The 25,408-nt window shown below is 38.2% G+C and overlaps 1 protein-coding gene across 1 annotated transcript; it reads left to right on the top strand.

The window, feature by feature from the left end:
• Positions 1 to 287: 287 nt before the first annotated feature.
• LOC127933207 (MAX gene-associated protein-like) lies at positions 288 to 22,585 on the top strand. Its single transcript, XM_052530007.1, is given in 26 exon segments — positions 288 to 2,376; positions 5,139 to 6,282; positions 7,231 to 9,061; positions 9,545 to 9,617; positions 9,704 to 9,814; positions 9,911 to 9,952; positions 9,955 to 10,029; positions 10,113 to 10,205; positions 10,323 to 10,963; positions 11,076 to 11,370; positions 12,810 to 13,000; positions 13,216 to 13,320; positions 13,408 to 13,444; positions 13,590 to 14,008; positions 14,143 to 14,392; positions 14,586 to 14,894; positions 15,611 to 15,913; positions 17,022 to 17,773; positions 17,882 to 18,045; positions 18,216 to 18,261; positions 18,386 to 18,505; positions 18,590 to 18,701; positions 18,862 to 19,398; positions 19,507 to 19,632; positions 19,739 to 19,861; positions 20,642 to 22,585. Coding segments are annotated over 25 exon segments (8,724 nt in total). The 5' UTR covers positions 288 to 2,376; positions 5,139 to 5,203; the 3' UTR covers positions 21,532 to 22,585.
• Positions 22,586 to 25,408: the final 2,823 nt, after the last annotated feature.

Raw genomic sequence — 25,408 nt, 5'->3', positions numbered from 1 at the left:
ATAATATGCATTTCATATTGACGAAAGGTAACAGTCTAAACCGCATAAAGCTACATCTGTTAAAAGAAATAGGAAAAGTAGGCTGAACAAGGGTCTTTTTCGTTGTTACTTCGTGGCCAGAGTGCAGATCATCTCTAAGCGCTCTCGCATCATATTCGCCCGCCATTCGAGATGTTTCTACGTGCACGCGCCATCTGCGCCAGCATTTAGTTATCGGGCCTATTAGAGACACGCGCCATCGACGAATATTACTCGACGTCCGTTACACAAAAGGTGACTGAAACTCCATTTCTTGACTTTGAATGGACAATTAACATTTATGTACGTCGGTTGTTGCCGCGTTTACTCACCTGTGAATTAGTTAAAATAGGTCTAGTGTCACGTTATTATGGTAAGCGAATCGACTAGTTTATGAACCTTCTCGGTATTCATGCGCACATTGCGTTACAAATGCGTTTGAAGTTATAATTTAGGTTTTATTATTATCATAGATGTCTATTAAAGATTGGACTTGTTTTGCGTTTTCAAAAGCATGTGGCTAGGGTGATGTTATGGCGTTGTCAATGAATATTTAAATTTATTGTATTTTACTTTAATAAGAAAGATTTGAGAAATTTGAGTGTCTTAAAATGCATCTTTACCCTTATAGGAAACAAATATTTATGATTTATTATAACATTTTATAGAGGGTTATGCAACTTATTATTGTGTAGCAGCATCTCATTCTAGCCTTCTGTTAATAACTTATATTATTACTTAAATTAGTAAATCATATGTAATTAATAATGCATTCAAAATGTTAAAATATTTGGAATGCTCTGAAAGACAAAACCTTCACTATTTACTTGCGTTTTGCGTGTAGTGTAAACCTACCTTGATATTCACACAGTAAGAAAATGTTTATATGATACTCACACATGGGTTGCGGACTTGAGATAAAAGCAGCTAAATAAAAGTAGTTTTAATGTTGCAGTGTATTGCATCATGAGGGCTGACATGTTGCGATCGCATGACCAGAGGAACATTAAAGGGGTTATATGATGTTGCTAAAAAGAGCATTTATTTTGTGTATTTTTTGTTTTGTTTTAGGTTTAAGAAACACATTATTTTCCACATACTGTACATAGTTGTTTCTCTTTTATGCCCCGCCTTTCTGAAACACCAAATTTTTTTTACAAACTTCATCGGTCTGAAAAGTGCGTTGTAATTGGTCGAGTGTCTCAAGCATGTAAGACAAATGTTACACACCTCACCATACGCGTTTCCCGGTCAGAACACCGCCACGGCAAGACAAAATCAATAAAACACAATACAAACGAGCAATTTGATGCATCCAGTGGGGACATAATTACGGATTATAATGACTTGAACAGTCTTTTTATGTGTTGAGTTGCATCATGCCACATAAACATAAAACCATGTCTGCATTTGTGATCGTCTAAACAACAAGCACTACTCCACACTACTCAAAACTCGCATTTAAATCATCAGTTGTAAATCCTTTAAATATGTAAACGTACTTACAGACTGTGAGTCAGAACAGCCGGCATTGTTGTCTTCTCTCCCAGGTTCAGGAAACTGTACTCCACAAAATGTGCTCCACACATCTGAATTTGGGTTTAACTGTTTTGGAACCGTGTTGCAGATACAACTTAACCACTGATTTCTAATTGTCCTCTTTTGAAAGGCCAAACAAAGTATTTTTGCTTTCACAATGAAACGGCGTCTCCACAACATGGCGCCAACAGCAATTATCAAAGTTACGCCTTCTTTATTTTCGTGATTTATACAGATCTTCCAACATTTTAACGTAGACGTGTGGGGGCGTGTTAAAACGAGGTGTTTTAGAAGGGTGTGGACGAGTCTAAACTTTAATAAGAATATATCTTTGGGTTTAAGACTTTAGTCTTTGCAACTTTATGGATCTTATCTATTCATGAACAGCTTGAAATCGCATCATATGACCCCTTTAACACTTCTTGTACAGCAATATGTTGGCCTAGTACATGACTTGAGTTGCCCCTAATTATTAGAGAGAAGAAATAATCATCAAATGAGTCCCAGCTTTTGGTTGATTAGTCAAATACATTTTTGTGAGTTCTCCCCCATTCTCAAAGTGTAGTGAATGTAATTACACAGCACATCGGGTAAAATAATGTGTTGTTACATGCTCATATTTTAACAATAATGTACAATAGTTTGTGCCATATTAGGAATATAGTCATGTAGCAGAGTGATGCCTCAATGCCATATTGATTTTAGAAAAACATTACTAATTTTGTAGTACCTAGTAATATTTATTGAAACCATTTTAAGCAAGTTGACATGTTTGCAAAATATTCTGGATGAGAAGAGCCAAGTCAAGTCATGTCACAGGTAGGACAAAACACAATCCTCAATTGAGATTAGTCGGTCTTATCACCATACAAAAGATAAATAAAAAGGGTTTGTACTTTAAGAATAAACAAAGTGTCATCTATGAGCTTGCAGCAAAAGTTAAGTTTATTATGCAGTTTCTAGCTAACAAAAAGCTCCCTGTAAATGATGTATCTTCTAGCCTACCTATTTGCTTTGATAATTCTTTTCAGGTTTTGTGTGTGTATATTGTGCCCATGATCAGTCGTCTCTGAGACTGCTTTGCATCTACTCTAGTAGTGAATTTCCTGTCATTGCTATATGCCTGGAAACTCACACCCAGTATTGTTTACATTTCATATGTAGTTGTTTTTTCTTACCTGTAGTACGGTCTTATTTTTGCTTAAATTTAGATTTAAGTGATAAATTAAAACCAATAATAATCTTTTGTACTTATTTAATTCATATTTGATCATTTCTGTTAAGTCCACTGTTTACAACATTAAATGTTATTATAGCTGATCATTTAAACATCAACTCAAAATACCATTACTTTGTTTTTAAGATGATGCAACTAGTGGCTTCAAATGGAACTGCAAGAATAATAATGATTGTTTCCAAAGAGGTTTCCTTATGTGCATACTTCAATTTGTCCCCATGCATATATTCAGTATACACACACCTGGTATTAAGATGTGTTTTCAGTTATCTAATCACAAGTGGTCAGTCAAAAAGCATTACTGATTCCAACAGGTAATACTCCTTTAAATACTTGTGTTCAGATTTTGTCAAGACATTCCCCATAACACTTGAATCAGTTTATTGGGATGTCAATACTGTTTAAAGAGCAAAATATTGTTCCACAACTTTCAAGCGAAAAGGAAACCAACCAAATGAGGATAAGGAAGGCAGCTGTAATTTTGTTATTTACAACACATCCCAAAATTGAATGTTGACCCCTTTAAAGCAGACCCCTTGTGAAAACTATTTAAAGGGGGGGTGAAATGCTATTTCATGCATACTGAGTTTTTTACACTGTTAAAGAGTTGGATTCCCATGCTAAACATGGACAAAGTTTCAAAAATTAAGTTGTACGTTTGAAGGAGTATTTTTGTTCCCAAAATACTCCTTCCTGTTTGTCACAAGTTTCGGAAAGTTTTTTTCGAGTATGGCTCTGTGTGACGTTAGATGGAGCGGAATTTCCTTATATGGGTCCTAAGGCACTTCTGCCGGAAGAGCGCGCGCTCCCGTATAGCGAGGCTGAGCAGCACAGACATTTCACTGATCAGAGCGAGAGCGTCGCGAAAAGTCACAAAAGAAGTGTGTTTTTGGTTGCCAGGGAAAGACAACCCTGCACAGATTACCAAAAAAAAAAACAGCATTAAGGGACCAGTGGATGGAGTTTATTTTTACAGAGCATCAACGGAGTTGTGCAAGTGTTTTTGTTTATTCCCTGCATTTCGAAGATGCTTGTTCACAAGGCCCAGTTTGACGACGGATTTGCGTATCGTTTATTTCTTAAGGATGATGCAATCCCAAGGAAAAAGGGTCACGATCGTGTGTTGGAACCGCAGGCGGTGAGTAAAACTGCTTCAAATATCTCTGCCTCCTTGTTAGTGCGTCCCCTCCCATGCCAGAGATCCGGGTTCGAGCCCCGCTCGGAGCGAGTCGTTGCTGCTGCTGCTCTCGTTCAGTTTCAGCCTCTGGATATGATTCTGGATCATAAATAAACGGCTGAATCTGACTGTAAGCCATGGTTTGCTTTGGATGATGGGTTTTCCCTCACGGTAATGTCACAGTTTCCACATGCTCTCAACGCAAAAGCCTATTCGCGCTCGTGATTCCTTAGCTCCGCCCACACGTCACGCCTCCAGCCGGTCGTGTTTTTCCGGAAAAAATCGGTACAGACTATCTTTCTCTTATGAATATAATAAAACTAAAGACTTTTTGGATTTATGAAGGATGCAGTACTACTCTATATGTACTCAAGATTAACAGGATACTGAGTGAAAACCAGCATTTCACCCCCCCTTTAATACCAGGGGGAAACAGGGCAAAAGTCAGTGGCATGGGCTGTTCAAGGTACTATAACAGTATCTCTTATCAATTCTCATTCTCAAGGCAACAAATATCTTAGTAAGTGCTGAAAGTATTCAGTTTTTCCATATGATTACTGTTCTTTTTTACTTGAATGTGTCCAAACACCAAGGCTTTTAATTTACTGTTTGTCCCTTACAGAGCCAGAGATAGATGTAGATTGTTTAGGTACAAGGTAGCCATCATGCCACCTTTATGCAAAGTTTTGTTCCAATCTTGCACCTGCCTGTAATTTCAGGTGTTCTGACCGTGTGATCTTTAAATGTCCTGCCTATAATTTTCAACTGTATCTGACTCAAGTGTGCACAAAACTCTCTTGCGAAGTGGACTTACTTAGATGTCCTCACAAGTATTACCTTGAGGCTAATGTAATACCTATGATAGACAACCTCTTGTGATTTATGTAGTCCAATAAGCATTTTACACTACACACCAGTCTTGTGTTTCAAACTCTTCAATCAGGGTGTCAACATTTTGACAAAAGACAAGGTATTACATTTGTGGAATAAATTGTCCTCTCACATATTTATGCATGGAGGCCAAACAGGGCTTCACCTAACTAGTAGATGTGTAATCTAGTGAGTAACACACAAATACTGTATATAATGTAGTTGTTAAGCTTTCCAGTTGCTAGCTTTTAAACATGCGTTGACCGTGCCATGCCATGTATGTCTTGTTTTTTTAAGGATGTAGATCTGATATACGCTGAGGTGAGAGATTCGGAAGCTTTCCAGATGACTTTGTAACTCCCATGGCTGGTACAGAGAAGCAGGGTGCAATGGTGCTTCATGAAGAGGGCGTGACTGCCCCAACATTGGCACCTCCCACTACCTCTCCACCATCCATCTTTGTTGTACTTAAACAGTTGCAGTCTCGTCATAGTGGGAAAGACAAGTGCAGCCTGATGGCAATTAGTGAAGCAAATAAAATGGTGACATCCTCTGTTGTAACAGGCATCCATCCAACATCATCCACTTTTGCAGACACCAACAACACTGTACAGTCTGAGAACTTGCCAGCAGATACTAGATGTAAAGGCATCACTGTTACTCTAGACAACAACAGTATGTGGAATGAGTTTTATAGATGTCAGACTGAGATGATTTTGACTAAACAAGGTCGTAGAATGTTCCCTTACTGCCGCTTTCGTCTCTCTGGAATGGAACCTTTCCAGAGTTACTTGTTGGCAATGGATATTGTTCCAGTTGATAACTACAGATACAAATGGAGTGGAAAAGGATGGGAAACCAATGGGAAGGCTGAGCCTCATGTTGCACGTTTGTTTGTACACCCAGAATCTCCTGCTACTGGCCTACACTGGATGCAGTACCCTGTTTCATTTTACAGACTGAAACTTTGCAACAACTTGGATCAGGAGGAACATATTATTTTGCACTCAATGCACCGATACCTCCCTCGACTTCATATCATACCTGCAGAAAAAGACTCTGAAAACATTCAAGTTGACAGACCCAATGTCATAACTCTAAGTTTTTCTCAGACAGAGTTCTTTGCGGTCACGGCCTATCAAAACCTTAGCATCACCCAACTCAAAATTGACTACAACCCCTTTGCCAAAGGTTTCAGGGACGATGCAGTCAATGCTCGATCATCTAAGGCCAAAAATGGAATGTCCACTGAGGAATCAGAGAGTGAGCTCAAACTAAGCAGGGAGAAGACAACCTTGAATAATTTAAAAACTCTGTTCATGAAGAGAAATGCTACTGTAAAGGTCAGTAAGGATCACAATGTTCCCAGCCCTACAAATGGAGAAAGGAAAGCTGTTAATACCGATGCTTCCGTTGTAGATGCAAATGTTCAAAGTTTGTGGTAAGTAGTTTTATCGACATATCAAACCGAAGCAAAGTTTTACTTTACTTTGAATCAGATTTCCACAAGAAACATACTCTATGCAAGTGTTTTGAGATAGTTTTTATGAAATCCGAGAGCTTTCTGATCCTGCATATACATGTGCTGCTGTTGACGCAGGAGCCGGCATTCTGATGTAGAATGCCTTTCTCTCTTAGTTCATTGTATGTATATTCTGGTTCAGATAAGTAAGGCTGGGCAAAAAATTGCAAGTGCAGTTTTTGCAAGTGCAAAAATTGTGCTCCCTGTCGAAATCTTCAGACTTGCTTACGAAGACTGTTTTATGTACAGTGTGCATCTTCCTCTTCTTGTAAAAAAGGTGCTCTTGCACCACATGAAAAAGAAACATTGTGTAATAAAGTTATTTTTGTTTTCTTTGTGCAAAAAAATTATTCTTGTAGCTTCATAAAATTTTATTTACACCACTGACATCACATGGATTATTTAAAAGATGTCCTTACTAACTTTCTGGGCTTTGAACGTGGTAGCTGTGTTGCTGTCTATGCAGGGTCAGAAAGCACATGGATTTCATTAAAAATATCTTAATTTGTGTTCCGAAGATGAACTAAGGTCTTGCGAGTTTGGAACAACATGAGAGAGAGTAATTAAAGACAGAATTTTTATTTTTGGGTGAACTACACCTGTAAACCGGCTGTGGTATTATTCTGATAGCTAGCCATAAATCTTCACATGTATCTAATGTTCTCAGCAAGATTCTCTTCAAGCATTTGATCCGCTATCATATCAGTTGGCCAGAAAATAAATAAATACTCCGTGTTTGCATTCACATACATGCAAAGAGTGTTTTAGGCTGTAGCCTGCATAAAAAAAAAAATTCTGATATTGTACATATTTGCCAGTTTTGACAAATTTAACAATGTTTGTCTTTTCTCTCCCGTTCTCTGACAGCACCAAGAAACGGCCATCATCATTGGCCTTCTCAGACTTTATTAAAGGTGCTCATGTGAAAGTAAAAAGGTTATCACTTGAGAATATCAAAAAAAATTGTATTGTCTCGCAAACATCCACAACAAGTGAACAAAAGGAGGGAATGGACATATCATCCAAAACAGAAAATATACTAAAAGTTGTTAGTATAGATGAAACTGTGGCGGGTGATATTCACAGATGTAAAAGCACAGACACCTCCTCAAAAACAGAGTTGAAAACAGATGAAAATAAAACAGAAATACATGAACACAAAGCTGACAAGATTACATTGCTACCCAGTGACCAAAATTATGAAAAGAGGATGGAGACCCTTTCTTCTCTGGACACTGAGGCCAAGTCTGAAGCAAACACAAAGAAAGCCTTACCACATAAGCGGCCAGAACGTGTACCCCTACCACTCCTTGCTCAGTTTCTTAAACAGAGAAATTCTAAAACAAAACCTACTACACCAAAACCTAATGTTTCCAGCTCATTCTTAGACTCTGTAAAGTCCTGTGAACCTGTCATAACCCCAGAAAGCTCATCTCCCTTGATGTCTTCCATCCCTTGTGTTACCCCTAACTCAGATTCACAACCAGTACTTACCTCCTTATCTGAAAAAGTTAAATCATCATCATCGACAATAGATGCAAGCAACATAACATCTCCATCTACTACGTTATTATCTCCATCAGTAACTTTATCCCCTGTACCTGTAGGAACACAATTATCTGTTCGATTTTCACCTTCCCCATTTGGTAGTGATCCATTAAATGCCCCAAACACTATCTCTCCCTCCAAACTTGATCCTGACCAAACACCTGACATTATCTCTAGTGCATTTCATAATGCTGATGATGTTTCTTTGACCGATCCTGACAACACACTCAGGTCTCAGTCAGACATTTCATCTCTCCCTACATGTGACACTTTGCATGACACTTGTTCACCTACTTCACCTGGAGTTAACATTGACTCTGCTGATGCACCTATTGTCTCTTCTGTCACTACATCTGTTTTTGATGTTCCATCTAGTACAGACAATAGCATTATTCCTTACCAGCAACTTGCATCAATGCCTGAAGTTGCTGAGAGTGAATCCATTTCTAATTTCCTCATAGACACTTCCAAGGGCTCTTGTCCCGAGCTTTTTTCTGAAGAAGTCCCTTCACACACATTTTTCACACATGAGGAATCCCTCTCCTTGCCATTAGATGACCCATCTTCCCCAGATTTCTCCTTACCTAGCCCAGCGCCTTCTTCTCCTGATCCATTTCCACCAAGTCTATTCTGTGAAAGACCAGTACCTCCTAGAAAGACCCTTGATTCTTTTCCAGAAAGGCTATTGGACTGCACAGTTTCTTCCTCTCCTGACCTTTTCCCACTAGGTCTATTCAACAGCAGGCCAGTACCCCCCAGAAAGATCCTTGATTTTATTCCAGATTTACCTGTGGATGAAACCATAACTTCAAAAGAATCATTGTCTTCAAGTGTCCCTAGTGGGCCAGAACATCCCAGGGAAACAGTTGACTTGATCTCTCAAAGTCAGTGCTCTGATCGACCAGGTCCTCTTCATGAATTGCAGTCTGCAGTTTTTTGTGACACCAATGTTTCGGATCACATTGTATCTGAACCAAATAAACATTCCTCTCATGAAAGCACTTTCAAGAAATTGAAGACTAAACAGAAAAAAACAGGAAAATGTAAGTTCGGTGAAGATGATGAGGTGTTCGAAGGATCCATATCTGTTCCAATGCAGCCAAGCCTGGAAGATGTTGAAGGCCAGTTGTTTGTCTCCTTCTTGTCAAAGGTAACACAAATAACATGTCAATTTACTTTAGAATGTAGAAAGGGTACTTTAAAACCATCAGCCACCCAAAAATTTAATCTCACCCTTATTCACCCTTGTGCCAAGCTTAGTATCAATTAAGTCATTTTCTACTGCCTTTCTGGTAAATCATTGTTATTGACATAAAACCTGGGTCAAAGTGTATTAAATATATACCATATTTGAATATAAAAAAATCCAATAACTGAATTTATTCAAGTGTGGCATGGAGAGTACATTTCTTTAAAGCAATTATTTAAAATGTGGATTGTTCCTCATACAAAGAATTTGTTAAACTTCAGAAGAATTTGAATTGATGGAGAACTTTTACTTTATTTGGTTTGCTTTACTACTTTAAAATGTTTTTTTCTTTTTTTACCTGGTGTTTCTACAGTAAACTTTCTATTAATTTATGATCGTACATCCTTGTGACATTCTGTGTGGTTTATGTACCTTCTGAAATAGAAAGCTCTTGAGATTCACCTTGTAGATGATGCCAAAATGGAGATGGCACAAAAAACCACAGAGAATACTGATGGTAAGAATGAAATGTCTTATCATGATTAATGTGAAGGAAACACTTTGAAATTAATTTATTTTAATTATTTTTTTTGCTTTAAACAGGGGCCAGCTATGAAAGTATAGAGGAAAAGATTGAGGAGCTAGAGAAAATACTTTTACGTGATCTGAAATTCATGAGGCACAGACAGGTCATTCATCCGGTGCTACAAGAAGGTTTTTGATATATAACTTTATAAGTATCGCAATTGTATTACCATACATAATACAACAGCCCAATAAAGTTTTGATTTAAAATCTCTCTCATCATAGTTGGATTGAAGTTGAATCTGCTTGATCTAACCCTGGAAATTGATTGCAATATCTGGGTGTGCAATTACCCATACCCCCTCCTGTACTCTCACCCGAAGGAATTTCAGCACCATCTCAAGGTAACGGATATTAGTAATATTAACAAGCATGCTTTAATGATGATTAAGGTTTTCATTGTCATTAATGCATTTTCCTTCTGTAGTCCAATTTGTTTCAAGGACAGGAAAAACCACTGACTTCACCAAAATTAAAGGATGGAGAGATAAGTTTGCTGGCTCAGGATCCCTTACCGATGGTATGCCATTTTGCCAAGTAATTACAAGAATATATCTTTAATATATTAACTAACTTGAAAAATGGATATGATAATGCTGCTAAAAGAATGTAATTTTGCATTACATTTTATTTGCAGGCATGTCAATCACAGATGCAGGACAGAAGAACCTGTCTGCATTTTGTAGTGACATGCTGGATGAGTACCTGGCCAGTGAGGGCAAATTGATAGATGAACGAGCTGCAGCCTTATCCCAGACTGATGTTGCACATGTAGCATACCAGCTTCCCACTAAGAGCACTAGCTACGTTCGTACCCTGGATAGTGTACTTAAGAAACAATTACCAGCTACCTTATCCACTACATCCAATAAAGTCAAGCCAACTTTCAAGCCCAAAGAGGAAAGTAAATCTAAAAAACACTTAAAGTCGTGTATAGGAAAGCAAACAAAACCAGTTCTTCCTGTTAACAAACCTGCTTTGTGCTTGAAAAAGCCACAGCAAAACAAGAAATGTAAAAATAAGAAGGAATCCAAGAGTCTGAGTGCTGTAAAGCCTGCTCTAGAAAATGCTGCAGTGGTAGCTTCTAATAAGACTTCCATGGTTGAAGTTTCTGGCTCCACACCATCAAGTTGTGCGGCCGGACGTACTACAGGTTTGCCTAAGACTCTGGTGAAGCTTATGGATGTGGAAGATGGAGCAGTGTGGGAAGGCAAACACCGTACCTATATCACAGAAGAAAGGGCTGCCATCGCACTAGCCACTCTTGTCACCGCTGAGGTACAAGTCAAATTGGGACTCATCTTAGTGTGTAGTTTGATTGTCAATAATAACAGAGTGTTCTCCAAAACACCTTGGAATCTTCCTGATCTCTTTTTTTCTCCGCTTTAAGGGGGTATCAAAAGGAAACCCTGATGCCATCAGAATTATAAGACGACGTGCACCACCCTGCCTCAATGTATCCTGTAGGCTTGGCTGCGTGTGTGCCAGTCTGGTTCACTTGAGGCGACATCATCACTGTGGAAAACCTCAGTGCATGTTGGGCTGTAGCTGTCTGCGACGCAAAGTGGTTGCACTTAAGACCCCCAAACAGGAGGAAATTGCAACAGTTGATTCTGAACCTCAGGGAGTGTCGGAGGAGAACAAGGCTAAATGGAGGAAGAAAAACAAAAAAAGAAAGACATATGGTCAGTCTATAATTTATTGCAATAGCTGTACTGTTGTCATTACTAACGTTTGACCACTTTGCCCATAAACATTATTTTTTTAATCTTTCCAACATGTTTGTATTGTTTAAAAGGGTCATATGATGCAATGTCAAGTATTCCTTTCTCTTTGGTGTGTTAAAAAGCTGTTTGTGCATAGATAAGATCCCTAAAGTTGCAAAGACTAAAGTATCAATCCCAAAGAGACATTCTTTATAAAAGTTAAAGGGTTAGTTCACCCAAAAATCTAAATTATGTCATTAATAACTCACCTTCATGTCGTCCCAAACCCGTGAGACCTCCATTCATCTTCGGAACACAGTTTAAGATATTTTTGATTTAGTCAGAGAGCTCTCAGTCCCTCCATTGAAACTGTGTGTATGGTATACTGTCCATGTCCAGAAAGGTAAGAAAAACATAATCAAATTAGTCCATGTGACATTTTGCGGAGTTGCCTACAGTGGTGACTGTGCACAAAGGTTGTTTCTATAATGTGGGGCAATTCCAACTTTACAAGGATAGTCTGGCGTTTCTCCGATCACAAATGCAGACATGGTTTAATGTTTACACTGCGACCACAATGTACAGTATGTGGAAAATAATGTGTTTTTTTTAAACCGCATAAATGCATTGTATACACAAAATAATGTACTTTTTTATCAACGTCATATGACCCCTTTAAAAACCTGCTTTGAAACAATAGGTGTTTCTCAATGTCAAGGAAGGATCCTCGGAAGCCAGTATTTCGAGGATGCTACGTCATCGACATCCGTCGAAGGACTGTTCCAAAGTCGAGGATCCTCGGAGTCCTTCGTTCGAAGAATATGCCATACACATGAAAGGATGCATATGTGAATCCTTCGCGCTCTTCGCGCTCTCAAATCACCCACAACCCTATGCGCGCAGCTTTGCTATCTAACGTTAGTTCAAAAATTCTAAAATGTCGAACGTTAACGATTATTATTTAAGTTACCAAACATTTGTTATAACTGTAGCAAATATAAGTAAAGTTTGACGTTTAAATGCCAGTACAAATTACTACCGTATTGATATTGTAAATTATACAAATACAAATGGTTAACTGAACCGGACCTGTCATTTAACAATTGGTTGCGTCAACGGCATTTCGTTTATAAATAACTAGTTAAGTTGTCCAAAGTAATTTAATGATACCATTCACAGCGTTATTCAAACGGACCTTTTCACTGACATAATGACGCAATTACGTGCACTTGCTAGCCTGTTCCATTTACGTGTTCTCCGTATGCTAAAGAGGAGTCTCACCTAGCCTCTGAAGGAAGTGACTTGCAAGGATCAGTCCTACCAAGGAAGTATCCTTGACATTGAGAAACGCCTAATTTGTATTGCGAAAAGAGCTATGCAAATTAAATTAATTGAATTATGATGCCCTTCTGCTGCAGTACTGACAGATCCGGATACAGCACCTGAACCGGCTAAGCGTGTGAGTACATTATGGGATCGAAAAAGAGAAGGTTTGGATTCAGAAGTTCTTTTTTGTCCTCCTCCTTCGAGATCCCCCTCTCCAGCACTCCTGTCTCTAGAACTTATGCATGACCTGGAAAGCTTTTTCAGTCCTTCAGAAAAAAAAATGGTGAGACACTCAGAATTGTAGTTTTAAAAGACATTGCAACCATAACATCAGTTTTGATCATTTTTCCTTTAACATGCTTTAATGACTTTACTATTTAATGTGCATTTTTCTCTCCATTATAGATTCCTTGTATTTGTAATTTTTCAAGTTAGCTCTTTCGTAAGTTCATTGATGTGTACACTTTGATATCCTAAATATTTCCTTACTTTATTCAGGTGGAACAGAGAAATTTGAATATAACTGGGGACAATATGGAGAGCAAGCTTACATGTGCTCGTTCGAGACCGTTTTCCTCCATGTGCCATGATAAACAAAAAATGGTGAGATTCCTACATGAAGGAAGGCAAATTTTTGGTAAATACCATGTGAAAACTTTACACTAACTAAACATTTTATAATTTTTGCAGGTTGACCAACACCACATCCAACATGTCTCTACAAAAGGTCAGTTTTGTCCTAACTGGTAATTAGCTACTAGCTAGTGTTATTATAGTTTGTCAGACAACATATTGTGAGGTTCAAGTACAAGTTCAATGTCTTACAAAGCTGGTCCTTAAATTGAAATCCCCCTTTTCCCTTCCGCTCACAGATATAGAGGAGGGAGAGCTTGTACCTCTTAATTTGTCTGGCCCTGCCAAGCGGCTTGAGATCATATCTGAATGCATTTGGGCTAGTACAGACACCAGAAATGATGTTATGCGGATAGTATGTGAGCACATGGCTCAGGATCGTTTGAAGCATCCTTTCTGGATTGGCAAGTACTTCATTCAGCCAGTCTCCAAAACTCTACAAGAGAAGGAGGATGGTTCTGTCGATACATACAAAGTCATCATCTCTCAACCTACAGAGAAGAAAACAGAAGATAAGAAGGTTGAGCAAAACAAAGCTGAGCTGAAAAGGGATGTAGATATGAGTGAGGTAAAAGGTCTGCCCTTCCTCTCCAGATGTTGTCCTGCAGGCTTACTCAAGGCTGAGAAAAAAGCACCTGATGCTCCAGGACGGATAATGGTATGCATGAAATTATCTGATAAAACCATTTAAATGTATTGGAATACATAACAGCATGAATTAAATATAAGGTGTGTTTATTTCGAATGGACTAGAACCTGACCTTTAAAACCTGTGATCAATTGTTCTTGCAGGTTAATGGAAAGACATACCCACAAGCCAAATTAGAGCTGGGAAAGATGGGAGCTTTGCACCCTGCCAACAGACTGGCAGCTTATATAACTGGGAGAATATGTCCAGTCAGTCAGTCTGGACCTAATTTGGTAACAACATCAACAGTTACAAAGGCCTCTATCACATCAATTCCGGTCTCTTCTGTCTCCACATTAACTACAGTTACCAGCACGTCTGCTTCAATAACCACACCGCTCATCAAGTCTGTAGGTAAGTCAAGAAAAGGTTTGCAATTTCACCTCCAGACATTTTACTCTCAATGTTATTGACCAAAATTTTTGACATCCAGCATATTATGGAACAGTGCATATCACTGTTACATTTGAGTAGCTTTACTACATGTGAATATGCCAGTAACTTAAGTAGCAGACTTAACCTGCTCCATAATTTGTTTTTTGCACAGTGACCAAGCCCCCAGTGGGAAAGGTCTTCAACCAGTTTGTGGTCAACCACACCAACTCTCAAAATCTGACCAACACTAGCACCTCACACTTACAGCCTTCCGTTCCAAAAATAGTCATCCCCTCCTCCATGCTGTTGATTGGCAAGGAGGCTGGGGCTTCTGGGGTGGCTTTTTCTCCTCTTAAAGCAGGTTTGCTTACCCAGGTGTCTAAGCCCTCAGACTCCACAGGTAGCACCAGTTTTCCCACTGTATCAAAAGTCCAAGCCCCTGCCATAACCAACCTCACTAAATCACCCAGCCTGCCTCTGGGTAAGCCTGGCTTCCTTGGTTTGCCATTGTGTGTCTGTGCTGCCACCCACCCACCCCCCACCCTACCCAACAAACCCTTGGCCATGCAGCTACTGGGAGAATTTAACATACTTTATCTTCATATGGGTCTGTGCTTGTGATTTAGGGCTTGCTGTAGCTTCAAAGTATGTTGCTTGATTACTTAAATTTTTTTGTGTGTGTGTGTACCCTTCCCATTATCTTTGTTTATCGTCATTTGTGACTGCTATTGTAGACTTAAACAAAATATTTGATTTTGATATGACACATAATGTCAGATATTTCCTTGGTATGGACAGCTGTAAAGATGTGTTAAACTGTGTTTACAGTGGTAAATGAAAATATGATTGTATTTTGATTCCTCTTGATTCATTTAGCATTGTGAAATTTATAGTAATTGTTTAACATAGTCTGATTAATTTGTAATGTTTAAAACATAGCAACCAGTCACACATTTTAAATTACCTGGCAATTTGTGGTCATATAATTGTCAAATAGTTTCTCAGATCATTTGCAAAGTAACAGGTGTTTTGCTATTGTGAATGTAATATCACCTTTATCATTTGTTTTGATTATGGGCTAGTTTGGTGCTTTGGGCCTGATGACTTCATATGCTTCACAGTGTCCTTGAATAATTTCACCAAGCAACCAAGTCCAATGTTTAAGTTGCCATAATAAACATTTTCTGTTTTTTTCAGGTGTGTCTGGTCTAACTCCAACAACTACGGTCTCATCACCTGGATCGACCACTCCTGGGAAAAAGACTGTTTATATCACAGTTATGTCCCGTAGTACAGGCCTCACCAGTAGTGTTCCAAGGTTTACAAAGCCTGTCACACAGAGTTGTCCCCAACAGACCCCAGGCCAAAGGGTGCTGCTTCAGGTGGTGAAGACAGCTGATGGCAACACATTGTACCGTAATCCTAATGGCCAGCTCTTGCAGTTGGTGCCCCTGAGTCAAATCAAAGCTATCAAACCCAGCCTCCTATCTCAAGGTCAACGTAAGTGGTTCTGGAATACTGTATTAATTGGTTCAGGAAAACCAGTAAATATAGATGTGTAACATATTCACATTTGGCAGACACTTTTATCCAAAGCAAAGTTTGCATTCAAGGTACACATTTACATTTTGTTAGTCCATGTTTTCCCTGAGAATCGAACCCATGACGTTGGCGGTCACTGTGATTTTGCAAGGTAAGACATGTTCCTGGATCAACATTATTGTCCAAAAATATAGACTTAACCTAATCCTACCCATAATTCATTCCTTAAATCAGTGGGAAATGGTATCTGATTAAGAAGGGCGTAGAAGTACCTAACCCTGATTGTAAGCTTAATACAGATGAAAACTTCCTGAAAAGTTATATCTTAATTCTGATTGGCTGATTGGAATGTTGTTCCCGGATCAACAAGGACTTTGAGCTAGGAACATGTTGTACTTGGTGAAATCATGCTCCTTATGGCATTCCCATAGGTTTTTTTTTTTTTTAGCTACAGGAATGCCTAAAAGCCTTATATGTAGTTACAGTTGTATATTGTGTATACATAGTTTATATATATATATATATATATATATATATATAGTTAGTTGTATAGCCATTTTGTTAAAAATGTAAACTAATAACAGGTACAGTCTTGAAACTTCACATACATAGTATTCAAGTATTAAATAGTATTTAAATTCACTTTTATTTGTTTAATTTGTTAGTGTTTTTGCTGGCAAACACTGTTTAATATAAAAATTAATGTTGTCATTTTTGCACAGCATATTCTAAAGATTATTTCACTCAGATCTAGTGAGAAGTTAATAAACTAGCATAACAAATGTGTGCTTATCCCCTAAAGAAGGGATAGACAACTCCGGTCCTAGAGGACCACTATCCTGCAGAGTTTAGCTCCAACCCTAATTAAACACACCTGAACAAGGCAATCAGTGTTTTCGAGATATCTACATATATACAGGCAGGTGAGTTTTTATGAGGGCTGAAGCTAAACTCTGCAGGATAGTGGCCCTCCAGGACCGGAGTTGCCTATCCCTGCTCTAAAGGCATTATGTTTTTGTTATTATGTTGTTATATTATTAATGATTATGTATTTTCCCCTCCACAGCAACCTTTATTCGTTTGCCCGCAGCTACTTCTGTCAATCCAAAAATGCCTCAGGGTGGCAGTGCTACCATAGTCACATCTTCCAGCCCAACACCACAAATGCAGACAAAGCCTGCTGTCACTATACCAGTCTCTACATCTTCATCTATGAGTGGCAAGCCAGACACACTTACTGCATCCAAGACGGTCACAGTGAGCAGCCTTCCTTCTACCCTTAAAGTTGTCCCAGGTTTTCTGGGACAGTCTGGCACTTGCACATTAAGGATTCTCCCAACAAATCCTTTTCAAAACACAGGAATTATCATTCCAACTTCCTCCCCTATCCTCCCTCAGAGTGGCTTTACATTGCTTAAGCATGGAAGTTCAACGCTACTGAACCAAGACTCCACTAAGTCTAAGACTGCCGTTTCTGTTCAGAGCTCAGTTTCAACAGAGGGGGCAGTCAGTCATGTCCCTAACCAATCTGAAATGGATCCTTCTAAACAAAAAAGCTGTGACAGTTCTGAACTAATAGCAGAAAATGTATCAGAGCATCCATCTTCTGCTGCCTCCTCTCCAAAACCAAGTCAGTTTTCTGGAGATGGTTCGAGTTTGGCTGAAGCTGGTAACAGAGCTAATCCCAAAGTGAAAGAAACACATTTTAACATTGCTCCAGTTTCTGAAGAGGAAGAGATTGGTTCGGATGCAACAGAATTAACTGATGACTCTGACTTGTACAGTGATGATGACAGAGAAGATGCATGTATAATGAGTGTAAGAGCTTTGTTAAATTGACTCTTTTCACCTTTTCTGAATAGTTTAATATAGCTCAACAATCTTGATATATTGATTGTTCAGGCTAGTTTTATTTTTTTGATCCAGGATTCTGATAAAGAGGAGAGGATGTTGGATACAGATGGTTTGGGCTCTGAGATGAAAGATTTTGCAGAGGTGGTGGTTGATATTGAGACTATTGAAGAGTCTGCTGAGGAAAACAGTATTACCAAACTTCAGGCATCTGCATTGAGGCGGAATCAGCATCAGAGGTATTGCACACCTGATGAATGTCTGATTATGTGGACGTGTAGTTTACACATTTTTTTATCTTTTATTTTGGTATTTAACCTGATTCATTTCTACACTACGAGTCCATTTGGAAAATACCGTAGATGCTTTGCTTATAAAAGTAAACCAATTATTTTTAAACGTTTTGTAGTGACCGGAAGCACATTAATGATGAAATGTTGGAGGTGAGGGTCAAGGTAAGTTTTATCCCCTCTGTTTCACACATACATTTTTTAAATGACTTATCCAACCCTTTCTGTGTGTTCTGTAACATACACTTGTAATATATTGAATGCATTGTATTATAAAATGTCTGTACAGAGAGTGAGGCTGGAGAGAAAGAGGCGCCACACAATTAAAGAGTGCTTTCTTAAACTTCAGGAAACACTCGGAAAGCCTTCAAAAAATCTTAAGACCTCCAAGATGAGAATCCTTACAATGGTTTGTTGGTTTTGCTTCAATTCATGCTTGTATGTCATGTCAAATTCAAAATATTGCTTATGCTTCATGGCTTTTTTTTTCAAGGCTCAAAAAGAGATTGAGTCTCTGGTTAACCAGGAGGACCACTTAATAGAAAGAATAGCGAAGCTGCAATTTAAGAGACAGCGTTATCTACAGACACTTTCACTATTGTGTGGTAAGGCAGTTCTTCAGACTGTGGAATAATTTTTTTGTGCGCACAAGTTATTACAAATCGGCAACTTCGTATTTGTGAGACATTCTTATATTAAATTATAATGTTAATGCATGAGCATCTGTGTTTTGCTAACAAACATTCTATCTGTTTTTTTCCACAGACAAGAGCACGGAGGCCATCAGCCAGAAGCTTAGTGAAATTATTACTAAACAAAAATCTCTGGAATCCCAGTCTAATGCAAAAGAGATGAAGTCCCAGCTGAACCAGGCAATGCCCAAATCTAAACCAAAACGTAAACTAGCTGATCTTGGAAGTAAACGGAAAGGTTTAGCATACCAGAACAAATTGAAAAATGTTCCCAAACCTACCTATTCTCCTTCCAAACCAATAGACTTGAGTATTAAAAAACAAAAAAGCTTGGAACGAACTGAAAGTGTTTCCAAATCCGCACCAGCCTCACCTGCAAACGTCGATGGTAGCAAAAACTCTCTTAAAACTCAGGATAAAGAGAAAGGTAGTACATCTGAACCTTCTCAGCCATCCGTCAACTCCAGTCCACAAAAGAAACCTGTCTCTGTCCCTAGTCCTGTGAAACATTCCCCAATACCACGTGAGAGAACGCGGCCAAACATTCTCTCCCGTGCCACATCCCAGGTGATACAAGGATCTCCAGTCAAAGAGCCTCTTATAACTAATGGTTAGTCCGAGAAGAAAACTTTTACCTACATGTGCCATGTTGACTTGACTTGGTTGGAACTGTTTTTTTGATGTTCACACTTTTTGATGTCTCTTGTGTTTTGTTTAGTGTGTATACCTCAAGTATTCCCTCTGATGAATACCATGGTTCCATGCAATCAAATCATAACCATAAACAACCAACTTCAACCAATTGGCATCACCTCTGTAGGGACACAGCAATCATCCACACCAGGTTTGCCTCTGAAACGGTCAATATGCTTTTAAAAATGTCATGAATATAATAAGTGATATTATTACAAGCATTTTGTGTTGGTTTGCGTCTTTTTTTTTTCTACTAGGTGTTGCATCTGTGTCCATAATTCCTGCAATATCTCACCCGGTTGGAGTGAAAAGTCCCCTTCCATTGTTGCAGTCTCAGTTTATTAAAATTACAAACAGTCCTGTTAATATTAACACGCAAGGTGAGCTAGCTTGGCTGATATATGCATATATTTATTCAATCAAGTTATTGATTAAGCTGACTACATTTTTCACTGTGGAAGCCAGTATTCCACAACTGAATAAAAAAGGTAATTGTGAATTTTTATCTCACAATTCTGACTTTTCTTTCTCAGAATTACATGATTTAAATTATTAAGTGCGACTTACACAGTCAGAATTGAGTAATAAAAACTTCCAGTTGTGAGTTACAAAGTTAGAACTGCCTGATATAAAGTGAAATAAAGTGAGAATTGTGAGATAAATTCGCAATTGAATTTTTTTTTCTCAGAATTGCAAGTTTATATCTTGAAATTTTGACTTTATAACACATTTGAGACAATTCCTTCAGAATTGGAATTTATCACTTGCTGTGTAAGTTTAAATATCACAGTTGTGAGAAAACAAGTCATCGCGAGAAAAGGTTAGAAAGGTTATAAGCTCAATTATAAGGTAAAAAGGTCAACTTTCTTAGAATTGCTAGATATAAACTTTTTTTCTCACAATTGAATTACTCTCTTACAGTTCTGGCTTTAATTCTCTGAACTGTAATCTTATATGACACATTTCCAAGTCTATATTATGCAATTCTGAGAAAAAAAACATTCCAAAGTGCAAGTTTATATCTCACAGAAAGATACAGTTGGGAGATTTAAAGTTGCAATTACCTTTTTAATTGTTTATTCAGTGGCGGAAACGGCTTCCATACTTCAGTGATATTCATATGGGTAACGTTTCTTTATTTTACATTGCCTCATTTTCAGTGGATTACGCCAACGTTCCAAATATCACCAATGTTATTTCTCTGGTTCCACCGGCGGAGAATCTGGTAATACCACAGAAAGTTGTGGAAGATACATCTGTTGTCCAGGCACAGCCAACATTTGTCCCTTCACCTGTGGAGAATCAGCAGAACCCTTCAGATGTTACAATTCCTGAATTGGAGGAAAGGGCAGTTGTGGATGAGCCTCAATCCAAGGATGTCCCCAAACAACCTGTAGGAGGAGATGAGAACAGTGCATCTGTTACTTCATCCAACCAAGAAGGACTGGACAAGAAATGTCCGGATGACTGCAACGATCCTGAGGATGAAAGTCTCATGTCTTTGTTAGATGAACTGGTTCTCCTTAGCCAGCAGCTGAGTAACGAAGATGAAGATCAGAGAATTGTCGTGCCTGGCGAGGTACAGTCATGTTCGGACAAGCAGGCAGATGAAGAACGGGATGATGACCGTGCACTCAGTCCATTGTTCCTAACTCTGGATGAAGATCTAATGTCTCCAGATTCTAAAGATGAAATTGACATCCCACCCAAAGTGGATGACTTGGTCAAAGTCATTTTTGGATCAGATTCACCTTCTGTTTCATCTGAATCTGGGGTTGCACCATCAACAAATGTTCAGAGTCCACATGCCCCAACGTTCAATGATAAAGGTGATGCCCCTACACTGCCACCTCTGTTGCACATGAAAGCTGCATGTGAAGCTGCATCAGGTCAGTCTGCCAATGAAGGGACCAGTGTGACATGGCGGCCTATGCCTAAACTGGTTCCTCTAGGGTTAAAGTCTCAAGACACTGTTTTGAATAAGGTGACTGGCTCCCCAGTTCTCAAACCAGACTCAAACGAGGAAGATGTTCATAAACCACAAATGTGATCTACCAATCAATGAATCAGGTATAGCTGCTGCTTATGTTTAAAAAATGTATGTACAGAATAGTTTTTAATGTTATGTATTTATTGTTTGTTTGCTGTCAATGTCCTGCTGCTGTGGGCACCACTTGTTGTGCCTCTGGTAAATCCAAAGACTTTTGTTGATTTAACCTTTTTTTGTTTTTTGAACACACAAACTTCTAGACCAGCTAGACAGATGTCTGATTGGTTTTGCTAGCAATTGTGTATCCACTATTTGTGGTAATATTTGTGAAAGAAGCTGTTTACTCATTCTAAGCTCCATATTGGAGCATGTTGTTTTTTTCCCCATTGGAGTTCATTAAGAAAACAAAAGAAAATGTTTACTTGGTCTTTAAATATAGGATTACTTCTCCCTTAGCATAATGGAGGTGAAACTGATCATCATTGTTTGCGTTGGGAATTTTGTATGGTCATTAGGGCAGTTTTCCAGGCGACCTTTTTAGGTATAAATGAATTTGCCCAGTGACTTTCAACAGTAAAGCCATATCACCCTTGAGTTTATCTGCTAATGAGATTACACAAATGTCATTGTCTTTGCATCTAGTTGAAACTAAAACCACTGTCGATTAAACCCATTTTCATGAATGCATGTTAAGGCAATAATAGATGTTAAATTCAGAAAACAGTCTTTCTTCTTCTTAGAGAGTGCCTTTCAACAGGTTCTTCTATATGCATATTGGGACATAGGTTTGTTTTATTAGGAAATAGTAAACCTATAACAATAGCATTAGGAGCTTACAGATAAAAGAAGGATATAGTGTATCCACTGCTGAGGTTTACTCTGATGTTTAAGTATTGTCTTTTTATTATTATTATTTTAACTATCTGACTTTATTTTATTTTTTTTTAAGTAATTGGTGAAGTTTGAATGCAGACAGTTTATTGCTCTTGAACGTTTTAGTTTTGAAAACCTTCTTTTATTTCCCCCACCTCAACAGCAACATAATTTATAATGAAGCATTTCAAAGGGTTGTAACGCTAATTTCACACTTCCAATGAGGTGGTTAACTTCAAGAGATCCCTCAGTTTGAGCTTACAAATGTAGTAATCACTATGCAATTGTTTTGCTTTAGATTTAGACAAAATAGGTAAAGAAAAGCTACACAGGAATGTTAAAAAACTAAATACAATTAGATGCATTCACTGTTTATTTTCTTGTGTATTTAAAGCAACAGGTTTTTTTTTTTGTAAGTAGGTTAGCTTGTTAAATGTCTGTATATTTGTCTGTAATATAACTTCTTGGATATTGTAAATATGTAATATCTATTCCTTTGTTAGTATGCAAACTTAAATACTTATTTTTTTATATGTTATAAATCAGTGCTCTCTCTTTTGTAAAATAGATGGATGTCTTTTCAAGTTAATAAAGATGAACTCAAGTCTATGATTCTTGGCATTGTGGTTCATTAAAACCACAAGATTGAAAAGAAGCTCTTTCATCTTTATGTTCTGCCTTAGTCTAAAATGTGCTCCTTTGAGATCAAATGTGTAGAATTTTTTGTAGATATTTTTGATTAGTATGTAATTTTATCTTAAATAATTAGCTGTTGACCACATTGTTTAATACATAATACAAAAAATTAAATGAGATATTAATGAACATGGTGGAGTTAATACAAGCATAGTCTCAGCCTTGGACATCACGCCCACAGACCATTGGCTAAACGTCTGGTTTAATTCTACAGGATTTCTGGGAGACGTGTGTTTCGCGTTCTTTAACATTCTGTCTGAAAAAAAAAAATGCTGTGGCGCCAAACCCCCTCACGAAAGAAGAAAGCCATTGAGTTAACAACTGTGATTAAGAGCACTTATCAGGATCAACTAAATGCTGGATATTCAAAAGTATGTCAAATATTTAAAGTTTTCGGCCTGGAATCTTTATACTATGTCTGAGAGTTTTACACACCGGTCTGGTTATCCTAACATTCTCTATTGGATCAGGAATGATGGCGTCTATGTGTGTTGAGCGGTGGTGATTTCCGGGTTCCACTGAAGTAACCTACAATCTCTTGTCCTACTACTCCATTGAGGTTTCTGTTCCTCTGCTCCTCATCATTCCCTTCTATGTGAATATCATTTGCCAGAAGAAGCAGTCATGGCAGCATTGGGGACCAGGCAACATGCAAGGTCTGGACAAGACCATCTGGCTGATTGCCGTTTTCATTGCCAACTTCCTGGTGTGTTGGGTGCCAGGGCAGCTGCTTCACATCATTGCCTGTATAATTTTCTTCAGTTTGGATCACTGCTTAAATGCTTGCTGGGTTGCATGGGTGGTCAACCTGTTCTCTGAATCCTCCAAAATACTGTACTGCCTCAATGCATGTCTTGATCCTTTAATTTTCCACATGCAGCAGGGACACATTGATTTGTTTCCTTAGGTTGCATTAGTAAACTGGGCTAGAAAGTTCTTGCAGGTAGGTAAGAAACAAGATTTGGGAAGGTCTTCAGAGAAACCTGCCAGTGTCATCCAACTTAATGGTGGTTCCAAAGGCAGAATGGAAAAAAACTCAAAATAAGAAAAATTAAAAAAGTGATGTTTTTAAAGACCACCCATAAATGTCTAGGTGCTCAATTGTAAATTGATGCATTTAATGTTTTCATGTTCTTGACAGAAGAGTGTATGCCAAAACAAATTTTATTTACGTGTATTTACACTTTGGTTTGAAAGCAAACAATGCATCAGGGCAGTGTGGAGGGTAAGCCATCTGCGTACAACTCAGATTTGCCAAAATAGCACTATGTTAATTTGGAGAGAGACAGAGGAGAGGAATTGTTGAATAAAGTCGTTATTTTAGTTTTCTTCATGTACAAAAAGTATTCTTGTCGCTTCATAAATTTATGATTGAATCACTGATGGCAGATGGACTATTCTCACGATACTTTTCATACTTTCCTGGACCTTGTCACTGTTATTTATTTAGCAGTCTATGGGACAGTTTCAAGCCTACCGATTTTCATCCAAAATATCTTAAATTGTTTTCCGAAGATGAACAAAGCTTTTACGGGTTTGGAATGACATTGGGGTGAATATTGACAAAATGTTCATTTTGGGTGAAGTAACCCTTTAAGGGAATGATAAATGTTGCTTTGTCATTTAGTTACAACTGTTTTCAGTCTGAATGGCACAGCAGGCTGGATTTGTTCTTTGTCATAAATCTCCATTTGCCAGCCATAAATATCCTTATTTCTAATCTCTGCATCATTCATTCATATATCCCAACATTTGGCATGTGCATGAAAAAAAGCTACATGGGTATTACAGAATGGCATCTGGCAAAGACTGGAGAATTGCAACCATGCAATGTTTACATTGGAACCATTGCTGTAAAATGCAAACAACATTTATCCTGTAGATGGTATGTTACTGGTCCAGACCAAGATGCTATACCGGTATTTGTGTTTTGTCCTGAGCTTAAACCAGAGCGGAAAACGTTAAAAAACGAGTTTCCAAGCTTAAACTGAATTATACAGTTGTGGGTAATGAATACGATAATGCGACAGTTTTCTACTATTCAATTATTTGCAAACATCAAAATAAACACTTTGCCTAAAGTAAACTAATTGTATACATATGTGTATTTAAAGTATAATGGTTAAGTGGCTAAGGCAAATTTTTATATTAATTAAGAGAAGCACGCAACATTTTGTACTCCTGAGATATCAAGTCGCGTTATCTTATTTATATTCAGGAGCCAAGAGGTCCGCCATAACATAAATCGTTAATTGGCCAGCTGCCAAGCGTCCGCCTCCCGATTTTAGCCTTTCAGCCAATCAGAACAGCCGACTGAAAAAACGTCGCCTTGCATAATTAATATTCATGAGCCTTGCCTTTACAGTAG

Source organism: Carassius gibelio, chromosome A17 (genome assembly GCF_023724105.1).
Source record: "Carassius gibelio isolate Cgi1373 ecotype wild population from Czech Republic chromosome A17, carGib1.2-hapl.c, whole genome shotgun sequence".
In the NCBI taxonomy this organism is placed as follows: Eukaryota; Metazoa; Chordata; class Actinopteri; order Cypriniformes; family Cyprinidae; genus Carassius; species Carassius gibelio.
Note: the sequence above shows the minus strand (reverse complement) of the source record. Positions and strands in the feature narration are given on the sequence as shown.